The sequence below is a fragment of the Pelodiscus sinensis genome, chromosome 5 (assembly GCF_049634645.1).
Source record: "Pelodiscus sinensis isolate JC-2024 chromosome 5, ASM4963464v1, whole genome shotgun sequence".
In the NCBI taxonomy this organism is placed as follows: Eukaryota; Metazoa; Chordata; order Testudines; family Trionychidae; genus Pelodiscus; species Pelodiscus sinensis.
In genome coordinates, this window is record NC_134715.1 from 15,506,155 (window position 1) to 15,531,286 (window position 25,132).

Below are 25,132 nucleotides of genomic sequence, written 5' to 3' on the forward strand. Positions count from 1 at the left end.
ACCAGAGCCTAAGGGGGCCTGGGCTAGTAGATTTTGTGGGCCCCTCTAGGATTGGGGGTTGTGCCAAAAATGAGGGGGTCAGTGTGTGAGAGGGGGCTGCTGGGAAGTGGGCTTGGGATGTGGGTTGGGGAGCCTGAGAGGGTTGTAGGGTGCCAGAGCAGAGAGGGATGGAGGAACAGACTGGAGGGGGGTGGCAATTTTTTAGAGAGACATTATTAAGGGCACAAAAACAATCTATTTCACTGCACAGGAAAATTAGGCAGTATGACAAGAAATCACCCTGACTTACCCAGGAAATACTGAATGATCTAAAAGTTTAAAAAGACCTGCAAAATGTGGAAACTAGGTCAAATGACAAAGGATGAATATAAACACAAAAATGTAGGAAGCAAAATTAGAAAAGCTCAATCTAGCTACAGACAAAGGGTAACAAGAAAACATTCGACAAACAGATTAGAAGCAAGAGGAAAACCAACAACAGGGTAGGCTCATTATTCAACTATGAGAAACAATAATAGAAAACGTGGAAATGACAGAGGTGTTTAATGACTTTTTTGTTTCAGTTTTCACCAAGAAGGGTGATGGTGATTGGATGCCTAACATAGTGAATGCTTAAGATTAAAATTGGGTTTGTTTAGTATGAAAAAGAGACGACTGAGAGGGGACATGATAACAGTTTTAAAGTATCTAAAATGGAGGTGGGTAAGAGGCGCCCAACGCACAGGATCCGGCCTGTCAAGCTGCTATATCTGGCCCATAGCTGCCTTGCTGGGACCCTTAGGCAGAGAGCAGCTGTAGCTGCTCTAAAGGCTGGCTGCTCTCTGCTCTGAATGCTGGGCAGGGAGGAGAGAGGCTTCACACACTGCCCCACGCAGCAGCAAAAGCTCTAAGCTCCCATTGGCCAGTTTCCAACCAATAGCAGCTGAGAAATTTTGCTGGGGGCGGGGGCAGCATGTGAAGCATTCTCCCTCCCTTCCCCCCAATGCCCAGAGCAGAGCCATACAGTGCAGACAGCTCATGAGCCTGGCCAGAATCCTCTCCTTCACCCATATTCCCTCCCTGCCCCAGGTCACCACCCAAATCCTCTGCACCCCCTTCTCACAGGTCACAACTCCCTCCCGGACTCTGCATGCCCTCCTAGAGCCCCTCATTCAGTCCAGAAACCTCCCTTAGTCCCTCCTGGAGCCTGCACCCCAAGTCCCTGCCCCAGATTCCCTCCTTCACCCAAACTCCCTCTCAGATCCCACACTCCCTCCTACACCCCAACCTACGTCCCAGACCCCACACTCCCCATCCCCCAGAGAAGTGCAGCCCTTGACCACTTGCCAAAATCTTGGCATGACCCACTCATTAAAAATTATTGCCCACCTCTGATCTAAAAGGTTGTTACAAAGATGAGCAAGAAAAATTAATCTCAAACTCTGAGGATAAGACAAGAATTAATGGGCTTACATTGATTGCAGCAAGGGAGGTTTAGGTTGGACATTAGGAAAAACTTCCTAACTGTCAGGCTGGTTAAACACTGGAATAAATTACCTGGAGGGTTGTGGATTCTCCATTATTGGAGATTTTTAAAAGCAGGTTCGACAAACACCTATTAGAGAGATCAGGGTGAGCAAGATCTGGCTCACGGCCCACCAGGAACCTCAGTCAGGGTCCTTGTTTGCCATGTCCCCACAGCTACTCAGAGCAGCTGTCTGCAGGAGCCATGTGCTTGTGTGAGCACTGCAAGTCTGGGTGGGGGGAGGGGAGAGACTTTGCATGTTACCCTTGCACCCAGCATGATTTCACAGCTCCCATTTGCAAGAGTAGCAGCACGGGAAGTACCCCTTCTCCCAGGGCTCACAGCATTCAGAAAAGCACATGTCCCCACAGCCTGTGCAAAAGGCAGGGAGCCTGGCTGAGGGACCTGCTAGACTGGTGGCAGGAGCCAGACAGGTAAGCGCCTCTCAGCTACTGCCTGCCTCTGGCACCTCAGCGTCTCCCTTCCCCCAACCCTCTGCCCCCCCCCACAAAAATCAAACTCTCTGCCCCCAAACCTCCTCCCAGATGCTACACCCCAATGCCCTGCCTTGATCATAACCCAAAGCCCTGCACCCCTGCTTCAGGTCACAACCTCCTCCCAGACCCTGCACCCCCCTCCTGGACTCTGCATTCCCTCCTGCCCCAAATCACAACCCCCTCTTACACACAACCCCTCTCACAGATCCCACACCCCTTCCTGCACCCCAAACTCCCTTCTGAATATCAAAGAGTGTAACCATTGACCACTTACCAAATTTTTGCAGTGCTCCCACTCATCAAAAATTATTGCTCAGCCTTGAGCTAGATGGTGCTTGGTCCTGCCCTCAGTGCAGAGGACTGGACTTAATGTCCTCCAGAGGTCCGTTCCAGTTCTATGATGCTTTGTGTATGTCTAGGTCCCCCTCTGGTGTTAGCCCACACATAGGTTAAAGCAGTGGTTCCCAACCTATTTATACCAGGGGACAACAAACCCATTCACAAATTTTTGGTGGCTCAGCAACATTTTATTTGCATATACATTATGCAAATTACAAATATTCAACTATGTGAATAAAATGTTACTGCTTTGCAAAAAGTTTGTGAATGGGTTTGCCAGTCCCTGGTATAAAAAACCCTGGCTCCCAGAGCCAGCCCTTACCCCTAGAGCTTCCCACCCCTCCACTACCCCTCAGTGCCAGCCACTGACCCCAGAGTCCCCTGCACCCAATCCCCCCATTACTGACCTCTCGCCCTCAGAGTCCCCTAGTGCCAGCCTCCTTTCCCAAATGCCTCAGTTGCAGTCTCCTGTTTCCAGAGCCCCACTGCACACAAACCCTCCAGGCCTCCCTGTGCCAGCCCCCAGTTCTCAATATTAGCCCCGTCTCCAGTGCCAGACCTGCCCCCTAACTCCCTCACTACTAGCCCCACCCCACTTACCTAGCCCTGCTGCTGCCTCCCAACAGCCAGCTGAGTGCTTCCTGCATGGCGGGAGGGCTGCACGGAGCCCGCAGCGTGCTGGGCCCCTGCTAAGTGCCACGGCAGCTGGGCTCCATGTGGTGCTTGGCCCCTGCTGAGCGCCGCGGCAACTGGGCTCCGGGTAAGCACAGCTATAGTGCTCAGCTGGGGCCAACTGCCATGTGGAGCCTGACTACTACAGAGGGGTGGAGGCTGGGAGCCCGGTGTGTGGCTCAGATGGGCTGCCCGTTGGGTGAAGCGGGGCGGGAGATGGGAAGCCTGGTGTGGCCGCAGGGGAGGGACTGGGGCCAACAGCAGGGGAGTCAGAAATGATGTTCCCTAGTCTAGTAAAATCCCTCATCTGGGGCCAATAAGGTCCTGGGGGTGCTGGACCAGGGAGGTCCAACTTGTAGGCTGTATGCTATGTCTGTACAGATAATAGTGGCACTAGTGGCCATAATAGGTACAAATCAAATGGATAACCCCTGTTGAAATGTAGGTCACATTTTAACTTTTGCAAATTAGGCAATAAAGCAAAAGCACAGTTTGGATCCTTGGCTTTCATACAGCAAATATGCTTAGCAAATAGCCCCTTCACAAAATCAATATATTCCGCTCCAGAACCCCAAGAACTGCTTGACACGTAGACTGGGGAATACAAATGACTCTCATTAATTACACATTAAAATTCCATTTGGTTTTTACACAGATTTTATTCTTCCAACCAGTGAAAGACTTAATTCTATCTCAACACCTTTTCTTCTTCTTTGTTCTTCAGATATAACAATGCACAAGTAAACCAGAGAATTTACTTTAAACACACGCAGACACACACTTGAATTTGTACATTGGCAATCTACAAAGGGGTATAATGTTTTAGATGTGGATGAAATAGTTATGTATGGCAAATACATGAAGCAGAAGTGCAATTCATTGTTGACCTAAATCCCCATAGCCAGGATTGGAGTGCAGGAGAATTGGTGGGAACAATAAAGAAAAGGTGCATGCAAACAGGAAAACATGCACTCTCTCTAGAAGTTTCATTCATGCACCAGTGAATGGTGTAACACTGTAAAAAGCAAATATCATGATGACATAGGAATTGGATTAGCAAATCAACCCAACAGTTCATCTTGTCCGGTATGCTATTTCTGACAATGACTAGTATCAAAAAACAACAAATACTACCTTTATAGTGGACAATTAAGGTATTTATATCTTCTAGGGAGGTAATAGTATAACCATTTAAGTGGTTACCCGATAAGCATGAATTTACATGCCAGCTCTCATGAGGATATAAGGTGTCAAACTGGCTCCCACCTGTTGCCCTGCTCCTGAGGAAGTGGGAACTGACTTAAAAGCCAGTTTCTGGTTCACACCAGTTCCCAGGGAGCCAGCTGTGCTGCGGGCTCTACAGTAGAAGCTTTATACAGGTATCCACTGAGGTTTTTTAATGGTTACACAGTTACCTAATTAACCACTGTTTAACAGCCCTAGTCTCTTCTTTATCATGCTAATGTCTACATTCAAGTAACCAATCTCCCTAACAGAAGTTCCTGCCTCACAGGGCGTATGCAGTATTTCCACTGGTTCAGACACCCAAATTTGTAGGTTGCACTGGTCTCTCAACCACTATCACAGAAGCATGTCTGTTCGGGAAAGGTTTGCATGAAGGAGGGTGCTACTCTACTGATTGAAGAGAGGACTCCTCCCAGCTCTCTCTCTTCACAGCAGCCCCGGCATGTGGGGGGAACACCCAGGGGCCAGGCCAGAATGGGGCCTGTGGCTAAATAAGAGATGGGACTGGATGAGAGCCGTGGCTGCATGGGGGCTGCTGCAGGATCGGGGCTGGAGTCAGACCGCCACAGACAGATTGGGGCCAGTCCCAAATTGGAACCGCCACGGCTGGATGGAGAGCTGGGACCAGGCTGCTACAACTGAAAGGGGCCGGGATGCTGCAGCTGGGATGACACAGCTAGTCGAAGGCTGAGGCCAGCCCCACTCGTGGCAGGATCTGGGCTGCCGCAGCCAGATGGAACCTGGGCCCAGGCCCGGACTGGGGTAGATGGAGCTGGGGGCTACCTTGCTACATGAGGCAGCTCAGGGCTGCACTGCCTGTGGCAGATGCAGGAATAGTTGGGGGGTACGGGATGGGGCAGCCCTTCACCAGCTGCCACAGGTTCTTAGCCTGTGCAACTTCATGAAGTGCCTGCACAGTACTAAATAGGCAGCTGCGTGGCTGCTCAGCCGTGTAGCTTTCAGGGATCTTAGGTTTCTGGTTGATCACTAAGTGTATAACTCTCATGGTTGTATCTCAGAGGGTCTCCTGCATAATACAGTTTTATTACATAAAAAGTCTCCTTGTTATTTGGTATACCACAAAACATGAGACAATGCTTTATAAGACTCCTGCTGAATAAAAATAGAGACATCAGGAACCAAAACTCTAAATATGCCTAGTTGTGTCTAGAACATCCACTATGAAAATCTCATGGACACTGTCCTATCTACCCTTCCAAACACAATTCAGGCCTCACATCAAACCCAACAGGCCAAAGCCAAAAGGGGAATGAGCCCATTGTGCCATGTTTTTGAAGGTGGCATATAGCACTCTTTGCCTCACTTCCTTGCTTTCTAACATCACTGCACAGAGCCTGGTCCCAGGAGATCACAAGTCAAACTACTGTTGGGTGACCACAACTTCCACCCTATTCCCAGAAGGACATCGGAGCATGTCCTACGCAGGAATGTGTTTCACCAAAAAAAAGAAAAGGAAACCCCCTAGCAGAAGGCTACATGTGCAGACCCACACTCAGCTGTGAGCAGGTTTCAATCAGATTGCAACTTACTAGTTGTAGATTGATAAAGGGAAGGTTACTTACCTTGTGCATAACAAATGGGGTAACTACAACACCCTGATTTGCTACAATGGCAGCTCAGAGCATGGCTCCTCGATGTCTTTCTCATGGAGTATAAGACTGCTCAGAGCAGGTGCAACATGTTTTACTCCATAGCAGGAAACCTCCAACTCGATTCACCTACTCATAGCAGTGGGAGCAATTCACTAACTGATCTACCACCAAACAGGTGGAGGCAGCACAGGGCCCCCTCCTACTTATACTGGATTACCTCTTGACACTCAATCAGGATTTTCAATTAGTTCTCAGAATTCATCTACACTGTGGTGCTATTTCAGGATACTTCCAATATCCTGAAATAGCTATTCTGCATCTACAGCACTCCCGTTATTTTGAAATATCTTTTGAAATATCGGGCATGCTATTCCTATGTCCCTGTAAACCTCGTTCCACATGGATTAAGGGATTTTTTGGAATAGCCGTTTATTTCAAAATGTGGCGCTGTGTAGACAGTGCCAAATTACAAAATAAGCTATTTCAAAATACACTCAAAATAAGCTATGCAATTTGTGTAGCTCAAATAGCTAAGGGTGCAGTGTAGACCCACCCTCAGAGTACATCAACCAGTGATCAGTAGGGGTGAACCAATAGCCATTGGACTAAACAAACAATATTTAATATCTGTACGTTTCTTTTGTTCACGGTTATAAAATGTGTAAGATGCGTTATAAAATCCTGAAACTGCCAAATCCATGTTTAACAACATTCAAATTTACATTCTGTATAAACAAAATTCTTCTGAAGAGTCATCACCACCCACCGGAAAGTGTTCTCCAGTTACCACTCTACCATCAACAAAGGACAGGAAAAGGACATAATGCCTATTTATAGAGAACAGCTGCAAGACAACATCAGAAACAAAAATGTTCCTGTCGATCACAGTAATAAGCCTCCACTTGAGACAATTAAACTTATTTTATCACAAAAGAGCATCCGCCTGCTTTTAAAGGCACTCACAATTTGCATTATTTTAAATTTCATCAGTATGGTTGTCTTGACTTTTCTGCTGATCCATCCCATCATCATTCTATAAAAGAGATTTCATACAGACCTTCACGCACCAATTTACAGGTTTAAGTAATAAAAACACAGAATAAAGTACAGTGAAAGCTTTGTTATCCAGCATTCATGAGGAATGGGGGTTGGCAGCAGTTTTCCATCTAAAATGTTTCATCCATGAGCAGAGTTTTGTCTTCTGCACCAATATTGCGGTCATATGTGCTTGTTTGGATGTGTGCCCCATGGCACCCTCCAGTTACTAATATCTTCGATATATATGTTATGGAAGAAAGAATATTAAAACAAGGGATAATTAACACTATGCTGCAGCTATTCTCTGCCCCTCAGGGCCAATAGCAAAACAGATGGGGGACAAGGCATGAGGGAGACCGAAGGGGCTGGATGGGTACATGTAAGGAGCACATGGAAAGAGACCACTAGCCAGGTGAGGGAGAAGCTGCACCAATCAGTGGAAGCATGACTCTTTCCTGAAGGCATCAGAGAGCTCGGGTTTACAAGGCCTTTGTTAATGGTGCTCCCATAGCTTCACTGGAACACATACATTCTGCCTACCAAGGAACTCACACCGCCTTCCTTCACTCCAATATCTGACCTCCTAACCCATGTGGCCCTGGCCTAAATCACATCACAGTATGCCCTGAACCTGTAAATGAAGCAGAGTCTCCTTTTTATGCCATTTTATGATCAGATAAGAGGCCTGCTCTTAGACAAAACCTATTTTATGGAGATCCTAGTTTTGTGATTTCTTGACTGGCATTTCTTTTATAAAGTTCTCTGTGACTGAAAGTTCTCTATATATATTTAAAAAAAAACACTTTTCCTGTGGGACAACAGAGTGATGTTATTACGTCACTCTGTGTCCTGCCTGCCTCCTCCCCCTCGAGCCCAATCTCGCTGCTTCCCTTGCCACTTGAAATTGCTATTTTAAACCAAGGCCCTACACCCCTTCCTCACCCCCACCCCCACCCCACAGGGCTTTCAACACCAAGAAACATGGCACAGTAGCTAGCAGACCCCACACTGCAGCCGTGACAGCCCAGCAGTGGGGGAAAGGTATGAGGGCAGGGTACCATGCTTGGGACAGCAGCCTGGGGACAGGCACTAGGAGCCGGGCTGCCAGCCAGGTTTATGTGCCATCAGCGGGCTCTTGGGGCTCCTCTGCTGCCAGACTCTTGGGGAGCTGGAGCACGGTGCCCAACCGCCCGTCCAGCTGCCCCTGTAGAGACTTGCCCCTCCACAGCAGCTGACAAAGCACCTAGCCACCTGGAGGACAGACCTGTCTGCTCCTTCCTTTCCACTCCCAGTGGGTGAACGGGCAGCCCTGAGCTCTGCAGGCAGGCTGGGCAGTGAGCAGTGCAGGCGAGACCGCATGGGTTGAACAGCAGCCCCCAGAGCTGCTGCTGTTTTCACCACCTCAGCAGGTGGCAGTGCCCCAGAGCACCACATGCACACGGCACTACCTGCACCTTACTGCGCCCCACACAGGGTGGGCAGGCACCCCTGCACCTCCCCGGCCACTGGGGTTAGAGCCGAGCCTGGCGCGCGCTGTGTCTGGGAGGGGCAGTTAGCAGCTGCCCCTAGAACACAGCCCCGGCCGCCAGAGCAGCCCTCCCCCGAACGTGACCCCCAGCCCCAGAGCAGCTGGAGCAGCCACCTCCCAATGTGGCCCTGGCCCTGAAGCAGCTGCCCGCCATGTGGTCCCAGCTGCTGGAGCAGTCACACCACTCACCTTTCAGGTCCAACAGGAAGGTGAATGATACTGGTGGGTGGGCTTAGAACTGTTTGTATGCGGCCATGCAGGCATGCACCCTACATAGAACTTAGGTTGCCAGTTAATTGAATGTGCCAGATGATAAAGCTTCTTGCTCTGCTCTGCCCCCTACCAGCAGCTCCAGATCCTGGCAGTTCTGTGCAGATTGATGGGGAAGGAGGTGCCTGCTTATGACATCAGCTGGTGGTGCCAGCTGTCAGAAGCCCCACAACAGCTGGCTGGACATGCCAGAGTCAGGTGCACACACCTGAAGATGTGGCTGGGGGCAATACTGGTTAACCAAGTTTTTCAGTTAACAGTGTGCTGGATAACAAAGCTTTCACTAGCGGAAAAATCAGAAAGTATAAAAGAAGCATGTTTTTAGACATGATTTCAGGAAAAATAATATCCAGGACCATAGTTCACCGGCACTGACAGATGGAGGTATGAATTATATCTTACCAGAACACAAGCTGTTTGGTCTGCACAGCTTACAAATGTTGCTGAGAGACCTGTGAAGCTTCTAAACTCCTTGAATACGGCTATTTGGTTTATACAGTTTATAAAAATCCACAGATTATGAAATATACAAATATTTTGTGAAGCTTAGAAACAAGGCAGGGTTTTAATTGCTGAGTGTATCATTTCAAAATTACAGGAGAGGAGTATGGAGCTTATAAACCATGGTAAGTGTACCTCTCAGATGTGGGACATTTTCTATGGTAGTCAGTTGCAGCTGACTACCATAGAATTTGGAGACAATACCCCAAAATAAAATAGCTTAAATAAGGATCCCTGACACTTTGTCACTTGATTTTTGTTGTTGCTACTGCTCTGATCCAGTTAAAGCCACTGTGGTTAATTAAAAGTTACATTTTATTTAAAGACTTTTTGAGAGAAATGTCCCAACGTGGTGTTTGGGGCACTATGTTGTCTTTCAGATAACACATCAAATTACAGTCACAGCCATACTTGCTCTTTGGGATCCTATGAAATCCGAGCATTTCAGCCACATTTCAGAAAATGAGACCATAAGGAGCCTGAACCAAATGGAAGATAGCCATTGGCTTTTACGAGCTTTGCATCAGGCCTAATCTGCCTACAAATTCTCATGTCAATTTAAAATAGCTGAAGCCTTCGTTTCCTGTCCTAAATTATGTTAGTTGTTGAGCAGTCTCCTAACAATTGACAAATTAAGCCATGAGTAGGGAACCTCTTTTGGGTCAGAGGCCCACAGAAAAATCAGTTGGGGGCTGCACACAAGTAAGAAGCACCCCCCCCAAACAAAAACAAACCCTGACTGAGAAGGAAAGAGACTCCCCACATTTCCCTCACATACCAGAGCCTACGAGGACCCAGGCTAGTAGATTTCGTGTGCTATAGGATAGCAAGAGGGCTGGAGCATCAGCGCAGGCTCCCGAATGCTGGGGAGTCCTGAGCCTTGGGGGCTGGATCCAGGCAAGCCGGAGGCCGGCCTGAGGTTCTCCACCCCGGCAGCATTAAACCCTGGAGATGGCTCAACTCCACCGAAGAGCAGAGAGATTCCTATGTACAGCTTGAAATATTATTTCCAGATGCCAAGTTCTATATAATCACAAGATATTATTGTCATTAATTTGTAGAATATGACACTAACAGCCCTGATATTAAAGGCTAGAAATTGCCCTTCATTACATTTTATTTTATAAAAAATTGTTAGTTTGATATAGAGATGTAAAGTCTCCTTGAATTGGTTAACTGGTTAAAGATTACATTTAACCACTTAAATGGGAACCCACAGGCAGAGGGCCACTCCAGCCTGGCCTGAGCTGTCCCCAGCATGCAGCATGGTGCAACGGGTGCAGTGAGGCTGGAATGCCCCCAGCCTGTGGAGCAATGGGACCGGCCAGCTGGAGCGCCCGCCCGCCCCCCCAGCTGATGGCATGGTGGACACAGCTGGGCTGGAACAGCACCCCTCTCATATCAGGCAAGGTGCTGTTCCAGCCTAGCCAGGCTTCCGGTTAACTGATAACCATCACCTGGTAAGGGTGATGCTTACAGGTTAACCACTGACATCCTTTGTTGTGGAAGGTCTCTGGACATGTCTTTCTAAACTAAAAGTTCTCTCTCTCACTTTCTTCACAATTTACACCAGATGCTAAAACTTTGCAACTATTTGTGACTGTTTCTACGTTCCAAATGAGAAAAGGAAGTCAAATGAATATATTGCATTGTTCTCACCAAGTGTTTTTGTCAGTATTTAATTTGATAACAAGGATGGACCTCCCTGTTGCTGACATTGGGAGACTTTTTCACTGTTTAATAGCTTTGTTAATAAAAAATAAATTGTTAACCTGGCCTTATTCATCACCTAGTCAAACTAAAAAAAAAAGGAAATATTTATGTAAAAAAATCCATAAAACAATCCAAGTCTTAAATTGTTAGCTGACAAACAAGTTCTAAAACACACACCAAGGCTACGTCTATACTGGCAGCTTCTTATGGAAGAACAGCCGTTCTTCTGCAAAAACTTGCCGGCTGTCTAGACTGCATGAGTGTTCTTCCAGAAGTAGATTTAAAGTATAGTGTTGTAAAACAGGGCCTCTTCCAGAAGAGTTATTCCTCTCCCCATGAGGAATAAGCCCTCTTGCACAAGAGCTCTTCCAGAAGAGGGCAGTGTAGACAGGCAACATGAATTCCTTGCGCAAGAAGCCCCTATGGTTAAAATGGCTATCAGAGCTTTCTTGCAGAAGAGAGCGTCTACACTGCCATGGATGCTCTTGCGCAAAAGCACATGCCAGGGTAGATGCTCTCTTGTGGAAGAGTTATTGCGCAAAAAGCTGCCAGTGTAGACGTAGCCCAAGTAATTGACACTACTAGAAATCACTTCAGCATTCAGCGAGCTCTCACAATCAATAGGGGGAAATTAAGAGTAGTCAGTGAGCACTATAGATGTGTCAGCTGGCAACCTTTTAACATTGTAACAGAAAAGGAGAGAGAGAAGGAAAACTGTCAGCCAGCACGCAAAGCAACAACAAACAAAATACTCATTATTGACCTAGTAATTATTTACACTATGGATGTCAATGGTTAGCCTGGTGGCCTGCCTGGCCAGAGTTAACTGGTGGCCTGGCTGGCCAGAGCAGCCTGTTGTGGGAGTTCCGGCCAGGGTGGAGAAGCCCCTGCCCACACTGGAACCCCGGCCCGACCAGTGCAGCCCCCTCCCACGGTAGAGGGACACTCCAGCCCAGCCGACTCCTCACCCATCCCCGTTTAAGCAATTAACCAGTTACACATAACATTTACCCGGTAACTGAATGAATGGGATTTTACATCCCTTACACACACAACCTTTTTTCTGGAACATACTAATTTTTAGCAGCATAAACTCTGGAGGAGTTTTGCAACTTTTCATGCTTTAATTGCTATTTCCATTCTCCTAGATCATGTCAGAACACAATTCTGTCTTTTGTCATGTGGGGGTAGCACCTCTAGCGTGCTGTTAGTCTGCCTCCGTGTTTACATAAAAAAATTAAGACAAAAATCTAGAGTTTGTGCATGATAATCCCCTCTAGTTCAAACAGCTGCTGTGAGGTACAAAGCATGAAGTAGAATTGTCAGAAATGGAAGAGATATTCAAGGATCTTGGAGAGTATTACAAACAACAGTATTCAAATTAGAGCTACAAAAATAAATCCCTCATCTACTTCAAACTACACCCTTACTAAATATTTCACTTTGGACTATGGAACTGGAACGAATTGTGAGGATTTACGGAACCCCTCTGCCTTGCAGCTCTGCTCCTCAGTGAATAAAAATCAGCATGTCTGCAACTCTTAGCTTCTGCGCACACTCAGGAACAGTCTTATTCACCAATAGATTTAACTCCATCGGTGCTGACCCGTAGGCATACACAAAGTCATGCAAGGGTTTGTGCAGACTGAGCTCATAATTGGGGTAAAACCTGATTAGCAGAACTCAGTTTGCCCTTGTCTGTTCTCAAGGGTCAGCCCCAGAAAGCTACATCAACTGCTGAATTGGAACAATTCCCCATTATGGTCAAGGCTTACTAGAAGAGCAGGAAACCTGCATTGTTGTTATATTTTTCTTGACTACACAATGGCATGTGGCATGGCCATACCCAAATAAAAACAGACATACATGGGAGGCACCAACCCATACCCTCCTGTGGAATACCCATGAGAGGTGCTCTGAGGACCTAGGAGATTCTAAGAAGTCCACCTATAGGAATCTTGTTAATGCATCTCCCATGAAGGGAAGAATTTCCTAATCTCCACAGATCCACGCATAGCCAAGATGCTCTACCTCTATGCACGGTCAGCTCTTCCCTGCCCCTCCTCTCCTCTCTCTTTCCCCCTACACTAGCATGCCACCATTCACAACCCAACCAGTTCTTACACAAAATTCCCTTTTCTAACTGGCATATAGACATGGATCCTTCCAGCAGTACTCACTCAGGGTATGTCTACACTAGAAAGTTAGTTCGAACTAACGGACGTTAGTTCGAACTAACTTTCCTATGCGCTACACTAGCGCTCCGCTAGTTCGAATTTGAATCGAACTAGCGGAGCGCTTAGTTCGAACTAGGTAAACCTCATTTTACGAGGACTAACGCCTAGTTCGAACTAGCTAGTTCGAACTAAGGGCTGTGTAGCCCTTTAGTTCGAACTAGTGGGAGGCTAGCCCTCCCCAGGTTTCCCTGGTGGCCACTCTGGCCAACACCAGGGAAACTCTATGCCCCCCTCCCGGCCCCGGACCCCTTAAAGGGGCACGGGCTGGCTACGGTGCCCGTGCCAGGTGCAAGCCTGCCAGCACCCAGCTAGCAGACCCTGCACCTGGCACGGCACAGAGCCACCCACCCGATGCCCCCCAGCCCACCCCCTCTTGCCGGGACCAGGCTGGCGGCTCCCGGGAGCTTGCCCTGGACCGCAAGAGGCGGGCACCTTCCTGGGCTAGTGCGGACATCGTGGACCTCGTCCACGATCTCCGCACTAGGCACAGGAAAGTGGCCGGCTAGGTCAGGAGAGCTGCCAGCCTGGCCACCCAGGACCAGGTGTGCATGAAAATCAAGGGGGTCCACTGAGACCCCCGACACTGAGCCCTGAGCTTACAATGGCCGTACTGGGTCAGACCAAAGGTCCATCTAGCCCAGTAGCCTGTCTGCCAACAGCGGCCAACCCTAGGGACCCTGGAGGGGATGGACCGAAGACAATGACCAAGCCATTTGTCTCGTGCCATCCCTCTCCAGCCTTCCACAAACTTTGGGCAGGGACACCACTCCTACCCTCTGGCTAATAGGACTCCATGGACCCAACCTCCATCACTTGATCTCACTTCCCTTTAAACTCTGTTCTAGTTGTAGCCTTCACAGCCTCCTGCAGCAAGGAGTTCCACAGGTTAACTATTTGCTTTGTGAAGAACAACTTTCTCTTACTAGTTTCAAGCCTGCTACCCATTCCTTTCCTTTGGTGTCCTCTAGTCCTTCTTTATGGGAACTCCTGAAGAACTTTTCTGAATGCACCCTCTCCACCCAACCCCTGCTTTTAGAGACCTCTATCCTGTCCCCCCTCCGTCTCCTCTTTTCTAAGCTGAACAGTCCCAGTCTCTGTAGCCTCTCTTCATCTGGGACCTGTTCCCAACCCCTGATCATGTTAGTTGCCCTCCCCTCTCCCAGCCTTTCTCTTCCCCTCTCCCACCTCCTTTTCCCAGTCTCCCCCAGTTTTTTTCAATAAAGACAGAGTCAATGTTGGAAGAAACGTTATCTTTATTTTGTACATCAATAAGAAGGGGGGCTAGGGAAGGGCAAGTGGAAGAAGGTGAGGGAGGAATGGGGTACGAGCCCCCGATGGGGAGGACTGGGCTGGCTCTGCGGGCTTCTGGGGGTGGAAGCTCTCCTGCAGCCCCCCAATTACTCCCTCTCCCCAGATGGCAGCCTGCGGCAAGTGCAGCCGGGCTGATGGCCGAGTGGTGTGATGTGCCCAGTGTGGGCACTCAGGGCACTCCAAGCCAGAACTTCTTTGCAAGCGGGGCACCCCTTAGAACTGTGTGTCCGGGGTGGGGGTCGGGACCCTTTAAGCGCAGCCCTCGGCTAGCCTGAGACAGTATCTCCATGCTCTAAGTCCTCCTTTTATGCCCTGCCGGCACTGCTTCCGGCCATCATTAAGCCCTGTTCAGAGTCCACTCAATGTGGACTTACTAGTTCGAACTAGCAAAACGCTAGTTCGAACTAGTTTTTAGTTCTAGATGCGTTAGTTCGAACTAGCTTAGTTCGAATTAACTAATTCGAACTAAGTTAGTTCGAACTAGCGCTGTAGTGTAGACGTACCCTCAGTTCTCAATTAGGGAGGTATAGTCAGTTAAATAGGCAACCATGCAACCGCTGAAATTCTTAGCAGTTACACAGTTACACATGCTGCGGGCTCTTTAAATAAGGAGCTGCCAGCTCCACTCCCAGGCAGGCTTCTCTGCCACAGAGAAGCCACCTCCCAGTGAGACAATGTGTAACCTGCAGCAAGGGACTGGGCTGGGCCCACCACGAATAAGGGTTGCTCTGGCCAACTGGAGCAGCCCCTGCCTGCGGTGGGCCCTGCAGGGCTGGAGCATCCCCTGCCCAAGGCAGGTGGGGAGCTGCTCCAGCTCCTCTGGTTAACTGTTTAGAGAGCCAGTTGCCGGTTAACCAGTTAACTTTTCATGCCCCTCATTTCAGTAGCAACTCTACCATCAGCAGACTTTACAGAATAAAATGCCACCGAGTGCAGCTGCATCCCAGCTCCATCTCAGCTCCACAGCCCTGTAGGAAACCTTCCACAAACCCCATCTCTCGCAAGTAGAAAAGGCCTCTCCGGTCTCATCAGGAGTATAGAGCTCAGGAATGCCCATACTGCCTCGCCTGGCTCACCCACGCTCCATAGGATGGCTGTGGTGTCAGAGGCTGGGGCTGGCAGACTGGGGGCTGTGCCACACCCCCTGCACTCCCAGCGCTGGAGCCACTCTGGCCACCCAGTGCTGGGGCTCGTGGCTTAGCCATTGGAGTGGGACTTCTGGTTAAGGGTCTGCTCTGGGGCCATGTTGCCCGCTAGAGCTCTGGAGCCAGGGCAGGGGGCAGTCACATCGCTCACCAGCTTTCCAGCACTGCAAGGAGGCTGGGGCCATGTCACCCCCGAATGATCCAGGGCCAGGACAGGTTGTAGCCATGCTGCCTGCTGGCTCTCCAGGCAGGGCCATGGGGGGTGCTACCTTGGGTCAGGGAATCAGGGCTAGCAACCTCACTGGAAGGGAGGAAGGTGGTGGGCAGGGGCCAGCAGTGGCCAGAATGGGGGCAGTTGGGCTCTGGGGAACATAGGAGTGGGGCCTTTGCAAGATAGGATGAGGCTGGGGGGCTCTGCCATCTGAAACTCCATCACATTGCTCTCCAAAGTTCACATTAGCACTGAAGGAGTCCATTACATCCTTGCCTTAGCCTTGCTGCACCGCCAACCAGAAGCCAGAGCCCACACCCTGAACCTCTTTCAGATCTAAACCTCTGGCCCCACCCCCACCTGCCTTGAGCCCCCTCCTGCACCACACACTCCCTCCCACCCCCTCACCCACTACCCAGCCCTGTACTCATGAGCTGTCGTACAATTTCCATGGCCAAAACGTTTGCCACCCTGCTCTTGGAGCACAGCTCCTTTCAGAGCCACAGTCCAAGTGGAACAGGATCACACACTCCGGAATCAAGTTTGCAAGTCTCATCTTCTGGAAGTATGGAGCAGGCAGCATCCAGCAGCAGCCCTTCTTCCCTAAATGCCCCATCTGGATATTATGCAAAGAAGCCTCCAAGCTGAGTGGCAGCAAAGGAAGAATGTTGTGTAATGTGATTTTCTTCCTTCTGCAAACGTTGGGGATTTTCTGCTCCGTTTTGCTCCAGTTCACACCAAACAAACTGCTTAAAAAGCATTTGAAATTGCCAGCAAACTCCCTCCCCCTACTCCACAAAGGACAACTGTCACCCCAAATGTTACCCCTAAAGCCTGCATCCATTGTCTAGGGAATGTATTGGATCAACTGAATCAATGTGAATTCTGACTGCTTCTCTTGCTGCCTGCTTTGAAACTGGTTCAGCTGAAGTGAGACAAAAAGAGAGAAAAAAACAGGAACTTACTGAAAACAACTTGGTCCAAAAATAGTGGCCAGATTGGAAATGTTCATTCTGTTCTCCACGTGGTGCTCAGCAACTTGGGTCAAGAACCAGCACAGGTACTTCAGCAGGGAGTAGTTGGCATCAGGCAGCTCTTGTATAAGTTCTTTCAAGCTGTTCTCTTTCTCAGCATCATTTCTAGTGTCTGGGAAGAAGAGGAGGAGGGAGAACATGGTTTCTGAGCATGATCCTCCATCATCTCCAATTTATTCATGGACATTAACTATAGCAATTAAATAGATGGGATAAGCTTCTGCTATGAGGGTGGCCTACACGCAGTCTTGCCCTGAAATAACTAAATCAGAAACTGACACAAGCCTGTGAGTAGACCAGCCCTTATTTATACTGATTAAATCCAGATTAGTTCAATTAAACTCAGCACAGTTATACATGTGTGACAAACCTTGGCCCACAACTCCACCCTGAAAATATACTATTCAAACAGCCTGCCTTTTTTAATTCCGCCACTCCAAAAAGTGCACCCACTCATTCATATATGGTATCTTCTTCTTCATCTTATTTGACTGAAATGTCTCTGGGCAGGACACTTGCCTGTTCCTTTAAAGCACTAAGTGAATTCTGTGCACTACAATAAATGACCATGGCTTGAAACACTTGCCTGAAACCTCTTAGCCTAAGCAGGACCAGATTTACACCTTATGCCCCACTAGGCACAGCATCTTCAGGACAACCATCCTCTCCTACCTACAGCTGACCTTCAAGTTTCTTGTAAAAAATGAAACTTTTAACTCACTTTTGTCATTTACGTACCCACAGAATGCTGGAGCCACTAGGCACGTGCCTTCTGTGCCTAATGGGAAATCCAGCCCTGACTCTACGGACAAACCAAGATGAAACTAGCTGTGTAACACAACTCCTAGAGCCACCGTCACTACAGTTTAGTCTGTGTTGGTTATTCAGTACTGTGTTTATTTGTATGTCAATACTTCAGTGCCCTTCTTCTTGGCTTCACGACACTTTTTCTTTCCCACATATTACCACATCTATTCTTAAGGGCTTTTCTCCTTTCCAATACCTCTGCATTTATCTTCTTCCCTTTCTTCTTCCACTAAGTCCCAAAATATCTCAGTATGTACCATACTTCTCAAAGGGTACGTCTACACTACAACGTTAATTCGAACTTAGTTCGAATTAGTTAATTCGAACTAAGCTAATTTGAACTAACGCGTCTAGAACTAAAAACTAGTTCGAATTAGCGTTTTGCTAATTCGAACTAGCATGTCCACATTAAGTGGACCCTGAACCGGGCTTAAGGATGGCCGGAAGCAGTGCCGGCAGGGCATCACAGGAGGACTTAGAGTGTGGAGATGCTGTCTCAGGCTAGCCGAGGGCTGTGCTTAAAGGGACCCGACCCCCACCTGGACAGACAGTTCTCAGGAGTGCCCCGCTTGCAAACCAGTCCTGGCTTGGAGTGCCCGGAGTGTCCGCACTGGGCACATCACAGCACTCGGCCATCAGCCCGGCTGCACTTGCCGCAGGCTGCCATCTGGGGAGAGGGGACAATTGGGGGGCTGCAGGAGAGCTTCCACCCCCAGAAGCCCGCAGAGCCAGCCCAGTCCTCCCCATCGGGGGCTCGTACCCCATTCCTCCCTCACCTCCTTCCACTTACCCTTCCCTAGCCCCTTTTCTTGATGTACAAAATAAAGGACAATTGTGTTCAAAAATGGAATCTGTCTTTATTGAACAAAACTAGGGGAAAATGGGAAAAGGAGGTAGGAGAGGGGAAGAGAGAGGGTGGGAGAGGGGAGGGCAACTAAAATGATCAGGGGTTGGGAACAGGTCCCATATGAAGAGAGGCGAAAGAGACTGGGACTTTTCAGCTTAGAAAAGAGGAGACGGAGGGGGGACAGGATAGAGGTCTCTAAAAGCAGGAGTTGGGTGGAGAGGGTGCATACAGAAAAGTTCTTCATTAGTTCCCATAAAGAAGGACTAGAGGACACCAAAGGAAAGGAATGGGTAGCAGGCTTCAAACTAGTAACAGAAAGTTATTCTTCACAAAGCAAAGAGTCAACCTGTGGAACTCCTTGCTGCAGGAGGCTGTGAAGGCTAGAACTAGAACAGAGTTTAAAGGGACGTGAGATCAAGTGATGGAGGTTGGGTCCATGGAGTGCTATTAGCCAGAGGGTAGGAGTGGTGTCCCTGGCCAAGGTTTGTGGAAGGCTGGAGAGGGATGGCACGAGACAAAAGGCTTGGTCACTGTCTTCGGTCCATCCCCTCCAGAGTCCCTAGGGTTGGCCGCTGTCGGCAGACAGGCTACTGGGCTAGATGGACCTTTGGTCTGACCCAGGACGGCCATTGTAAGCTCAGGGCTTAGGGTCGGGTGTCTCAGTGGATCACCTTGATTTTCATGCACACCTGCTCCTGGGTGGCCAGGCTGGCAGCTCTCCTGCCCTAGACGGCCACTTTCCTGTGCCTAGTGCGGAGATCGTGGATGAGGTCCACGATGTCCACACTAGCCCAGGCAGGTGCCCGCCTCTTGCGGTCTCGGGCAAGCTCCCAGGAGCCACCAGCCTGGTTCCGGGAAGAGGGGGAGGGCTGGGGAGCATCGGGTGGCTGGCTCGAGCCGTGCCAGATGCAGGGTCTGCTGGCTGGGTGCTGGCAGGCTTGCACCTGGCACGGGCACTGTAGCCAGCCCGTGCCTCTTTAAGTGGTCCGGGGCCGGGAGGGGGGCAATAGAGTTTCCCTGGTGTTGGCCAGAGTGGCCACCAGGGAAAGCTGGGGAGGGCTAGCCTCCCACTAGTTCGAATTAAGGGGCTACACACCCCTTAATTCGAACTAGCTAGTTCGAACTAGGCTTAATCCTCGTACAATGAGGTTTTCCTAGTTCGAACTAAGCGCTCTGCTAGTTCGAATTAAGTTCGAACTAGCGGAGCGCTAGTGTAGCGCCTATGAAAGTTAGTTCGAACTAACATCCGTTAGTTCGAACTAACTCTGTAGTGTAGACATACCCAAAGTTATCCTATCACATTCTCCCTATCATTCATTCCATGGGCTCTTTTCCAACCCCAAAAGATGGCTCTTGGACAATGAGATGTGTTTCTCTGTAGCTCTACCATTCTCTTTGCTATGTGCCTGTAGTAGGGATGTTAAGGACTAGCTGACTAGTTGCTTCCCCCCCCCCCCGCCCTTGCTGCCTCTATCAAGAGGCAGCAAGGGAGGGAAGTGGGGGGATACTTCAAAGAGGCAGCGCCACACAGAGCCCGGGGTCCAGGGCTCCATGCAGCACTGCTCCTTTGAAACGCTGTGGCAGCATTTCTAAGGGGCAGTGCTGCCCTATCGACTATCGAATAGCTGATGCAAAAATGCATCGACTATTCAATTAGTCAATTACATGATACTTAACAGCCTTAGTCTGTAGCTACTCTATTGTTCCCTCAACCTCTGGTTTTCAGTTCCCCTTTTTATGATTCACTCCAGTGACATGTGATTAGTGCTTATTAAGTGCTCAGATGACACAGAAAAAAGTGCCATAAGAAAAGCTAATGAACAGATTTGTGAAAATTTACATTAGCCTTTTCAAAAGATTTTTTTTTTGTTTTGGTCATTTGTTTTGGCATGCCAAGTTCCTGCTGTTTTGGAAGAGGGCTGTGTTTTTGTGCAGTCTGCGCAGAATGCTTTGCAAAAGAAGGGAGAAGACACCATGTTGTGGGCTTGCCTCTCATGGCTGGAGACTAGGATTGAGGATATATAAAACGCTGTTACTTCTGATGATGTAAGATGGAGGTTCTACTTTAACTTTAACACCTAAACTGGTGTTTTTATATAGTGCCCTCAGTTTCAAATACCAGTAGAGGATAATTCCATATACTAAATCACTGGTACAAGGACTTCCAAGGCAATCACATTTTCCCAACTCTCTTTAACAGAGTATGAATAAATTTAAGAAAGTAGTTACCATTTTTAAAACAAACTTTAGGATTTTTATTTTCATTACTGCCTTATGTCCATTTTCAAAGTGAATTATATATTATCTTAGCCTAGGGGAAGAAGAGTGCTGAGCATAAAAAATATGAATAATCAAAATTGTTAAAACTGCCACAGTTTGGGGACTGAGGCATGATTGTTAGGTTGGCACGTGCTTTATATTTTGCACAGTCAGACATCCTTACAGTTAAAAATTAAACAAGACTTATCTTGCATGTAATTTAGGAAGATCAGGCAATAAATGTTCTCACACCTGCCATTCAATATAGTTTTTCATAAATTAGCTAAACTGGAATTACAGCATGTTGAAATACCAGAAACAACTGTTTTTCAGGCTATGATTTAGTGCTTATCCAATGTGCTGATATGAAATGTGCTTTTAAAAAAAATCAATGCACATTACAAATTAAACTTATTTCTATCTCTTTTTATACTACATGGTTAAATCAGAAATCATTCATGGTCTGTTATCAAATGTATGTGTAAACATACCTGCCAATTCCAGCACACAAATTCATTTTAGTTGTAGCTTTTCTCTCTGCAGCCAAAAGCTAGCTCCTTCCTCAGAGAGAGAAGGTCAAACATGGCATGAAACAGATTTGTAAAATTCAGCTCGCTCACTTATCTAAGGCACATTTTTTTGAAAGATAAGCAATAATATCATTAGCTCTCTCTCTCATCACCATCCATTAGCACATGGTGACACAGTAGCTCCCTCCCCCCTTTTCCCATTTCTGTCATTTACTGGGGCTGGTAAGACTTGTGAAAATTCTGAAAGGCTGGCATAATAAGGAACAATAAGGACGTTAATAATATCTCAACTTGCACAGATAACTACCATCTATCTTTTTGTTTTAACAGCAACTGGTAAAAGCGCCAGGTCAGTATCACTGCCATGTGGCCAGAACACTAGATTGAACCTTGACAAACACTTCCGATATCTAGCATCTGTAGTAATCAGTTATTTTAGTAATCCTGAAGCTGCAACAATTTTTGAAAGTAGGAATAAGGGATCTTCTGGAAAAGGGCTTATTTTATGGAGAATCGCGTCTACACTGGCGCTTTTCTCCGGCAAAAACCCTGAGCCGGAAAAAAGCGGCAGCCATGTAAATGCAAGTGCCGCGGGGGATACTTAAATCCCCCGCGGATTTGCAATTCCGAAGTGTCTCATTAGCATCCCTTTTCCGGAAAGGGATGCCAATGTAGACACAGCCAGAGGGTGTGGGGCCCCTAATGGATGAAGGAGGTAACCTACTGACAGATGATGTTGGGAAAGCTGAAGTACTCAATGCTTTCTTTGCCTCTGTATTCACGGACAAGGTCGGCTCCCGGACTAATGTGCTAAGTGATGCAAGATGGGATGAAGCTGGACAGCCAGTGGTGGGTAAAGAACAGGTTAGGAACTATTTAGAAAATCTAAACGTACACAAATCCACGGGTCCGGACTTAATGCATCCGAGGGTACTGAGGGAGTTGGCAAATGTCATTGAGGAGCCTTTGGCCATTATCTTTGAAAAGCCGTGGAGATCGGGAGAGATCCCGGATGATTGGAAAAAGGCAAATGTAGTGCCCATCTTCAAAAAAGGGAAGAAGGATGATCCAGGGAACTATAGACCGGTCAGTCTTACCTCAGTCCCTGGAAAAATCATGGAAGGCATCTTTAAGGAATCCATTTTGAGGCACTTGTAAGAGAGGAATGTGATCAGGAATAGTCAGCATAGTTTTACAAAGGGCAAGTTGTGCCTGACCAATCTGATTAGCTTCTATGATGAGGTAACTGGCTCTGTGGACATGGGAAAGTCAGTGGATATGATATGCCTTGACTTTAGCAAGCCTTTTGATACAGTCTCCCACAATAGTCTTGCAAGTTAAGAGAATGTGGATTGGATAAATGGATGGTAAGATGGATAGAAAGATGGCTAGAAGGCCGGGCCCAGCGGGTAGTGATCAACAGCTCGATGCCAGGATGGCGGTCGGTTTCTAGCAGAATGCCCCAAGGTTCAGTTCTAGGACCAGTTTTGTTCAATAACTTTATTAATGACCAGGATGAGGGGATGAATTGCACCCTCAGCAAGTTTGCAGATGACACTAATCTAGGGGGAGAGGTAGACACGCTGGAGGGTAGATATAGGGTCCAGAATGACTTAGACAAATTGGAAGATTGGGCCACAAGAAATCTGATGAGGTTCAACAAGGATAAGTGCAGAGTCCTGCACTTGGGATGGAAGAATCCCAAGCATTGTTACAGCCTGGGGACTGAATGGCTAAGTAGCAGTTCTGCAGAAAAGGACCTGGGGATTACAGTGGATGAGAAGCCAGATATGAGTCAACAGGGTGCCCTTGTAGCCAAGAAAGCTAATGGCATATTGGGGTGCATTAGGAGGAGAATTGCCAGCAGATCCAGAGAAGTGATTATTCCCCTTTATTCAGCACTGTTGAGACCACATCTGGAATATTGTGTCCAGTTCTGGGCCCCCCACTATAGAAAGGATGTGAACACATTGGACAGGGTACAGCAGAGGGCGACCAAAATGACTAGGTGGCTGGAGTGCATGACCCATGAGGAGAGACTGAGGGATTTGGGTTTGTTTAGTCTGCAGAAGAGAAGAGTGAGGGGGGATTTTATAGCAGCCTTCAACTTCCTGAGGGGAGGTTCCAAAGAGGATGGAGAGAGACTGCTCTCAGTAGTGATGGATGGCAGAACAAGGAGCAATGGTCTCAAGTTACAGTGGGAGAGATCTAGGTTGGATATTAGGAAAAACTATTTCCACTACCAGAATGTAGTGCTGGTTCCCAAGGAGGACGGGTCGGTGCGGTTTTGCATTGATTTTCGAAAGGTTAATGCCATATCAAAATTCGACGCGTACCCAATGCCTCGTATTGACGAGCTCTTGGAACGGCTCGGGCGTGCCAGGTACTTGTCAACAATCGACTTAACGAAAGGCTATTGGCAGATCCCACTGGCAGCTGACGCCAAGGAAAAGACGGCCTTTGCGACCCCCTTTGGCTTATTCCAGTTTATTACTATGCCGTTTGGTCTCCACGGGGCAGCCGCCACGTTTCAGCGGCTGATGGACCAGATCCTCAGTGAACATCGGGGCTACACGGTCGCGTACATCGACAATGTGATCATCTTCAGTGCCTCATGGGAAGAACACCTGCGCCACCTCGAAACGGTGTTACACGCACTCAGGCAAGCCGGGCTAACAGCCAGCCCGAAAAAGTGCCAATTTGGTAAGCCGGAGGTGTCCTACCTGGGATACACAGTGGGAAATGGGCAATTAAGGCCCCTGTTAGACAAGGTACGGGCAATTCGGGACTACCCCTGTCTCAACACAAAGAGGCAGGTACGGCAATTCTTGGGGCTGGCCGGATATTACAGGTGGTTCATAGCTCAGTTTGCCTCATTAGCGGCCCCGCTAACGGACCTCACTAAAAAGGAGCAACCCCAACGGGTGGTGTGGAACTCACTGGCAGTACACGCGTTTGAGACACTAAAAGAGTGCTTAGTCACGAGCCCGGTGTTGCGCCAACAGGATTTTGAGAGACCCTTCACGTTGCAGACTGACGCCTCAGAGGTGGGGCTCGGGATGGTTCGGGCGAAGGAGGAAGGGGGGGGTCGAACACCCAATTGCCTATCTGAACAGGAAGTTATTTCCCCATGAGAAAAACTACGCGACTATAGAGAAGGAGGCGTTAGCTATCAAATGGGCAGTCGATTCTTTAAGATATTTCCTTGCAGGGAACCACTTCACGCTGGTGACTGACCATGCTCCATTGAAGTGGATTCAGACCATGAGAGATACGAACCCACGGATAATGCGCTGGTACCTGAGTCTACAGCCCTACCATTTTGACGTCTTGCACCGACCGGGCAGAGACAATCAAAACGCGGACTGCCTCTCACGTATACCCGAGGGAGGGCACAAGGGGGTGGAAAGCTTAAGGACTACTAAAAGGGGGGAGGCGTGTGACGGGGTGGAGCAACCCCGCCACCAGCCACGGGTGGAAGGACCGTCTATGGCTGTAAGAACCGCCGGGTCTGCGACGGCAGCCCCGGGGAACCCACCTCCGGTCTGGTCTCGAGACGGGCAGGGGCCGGGGAAGACTGCGGCTGACCGGCCCGAGGGCGGGGAAGACGGCGCGCCGCAGCGCTCAGGATGCCGCAGTGCTCATGCAAAATGGCTGCCGGGAACCCGGAAGTGGGGGAAACTGCCCAAGGGGAGGATAAAAGGGGCCGGATGGGCCAACGAGAGGGGGGGAAGGGAGCAGGAGAGGAACAGAGGGGTAGGTACCGGGCTTGGGGAGGAACCAGCGGGTTGGGAGCCCGAGCGGCTCACCCCAGGGTGGAGTGGGGAGAGT

General features: G+C 48.6%; 1 protein-coding gene across 9 annotated transcripts in view; it reads right to left on the minus strand.

Annotated features, from left to right (window-relative positions):
• FAM13A (family with sequence similarity 13 member A) overlaps positions 1-25,132 on the minus strand; it is a 335,143-nt gene that overhangs the window by 155,728 nt on the left and 154,283 nt on the right. For all 9 annotated transcript variants that reach the window (XR_012904023.1, XM_075929587.1, XM_075929584.1 and 6 more), the window contains exon 4: positions 16,790-16,970. Coding sequence is in view for 8 of the 9 variants with exons in the window: in XM_075929587.1 (XP_075785702.1) it covers positions 16,790-16,970 (181 nt within the window). In the remaining variant the exon portion in view is untranslated. The remainder of the gene's footprint in view (positions 1-16,789; positions 16,971-25,132) is intronic.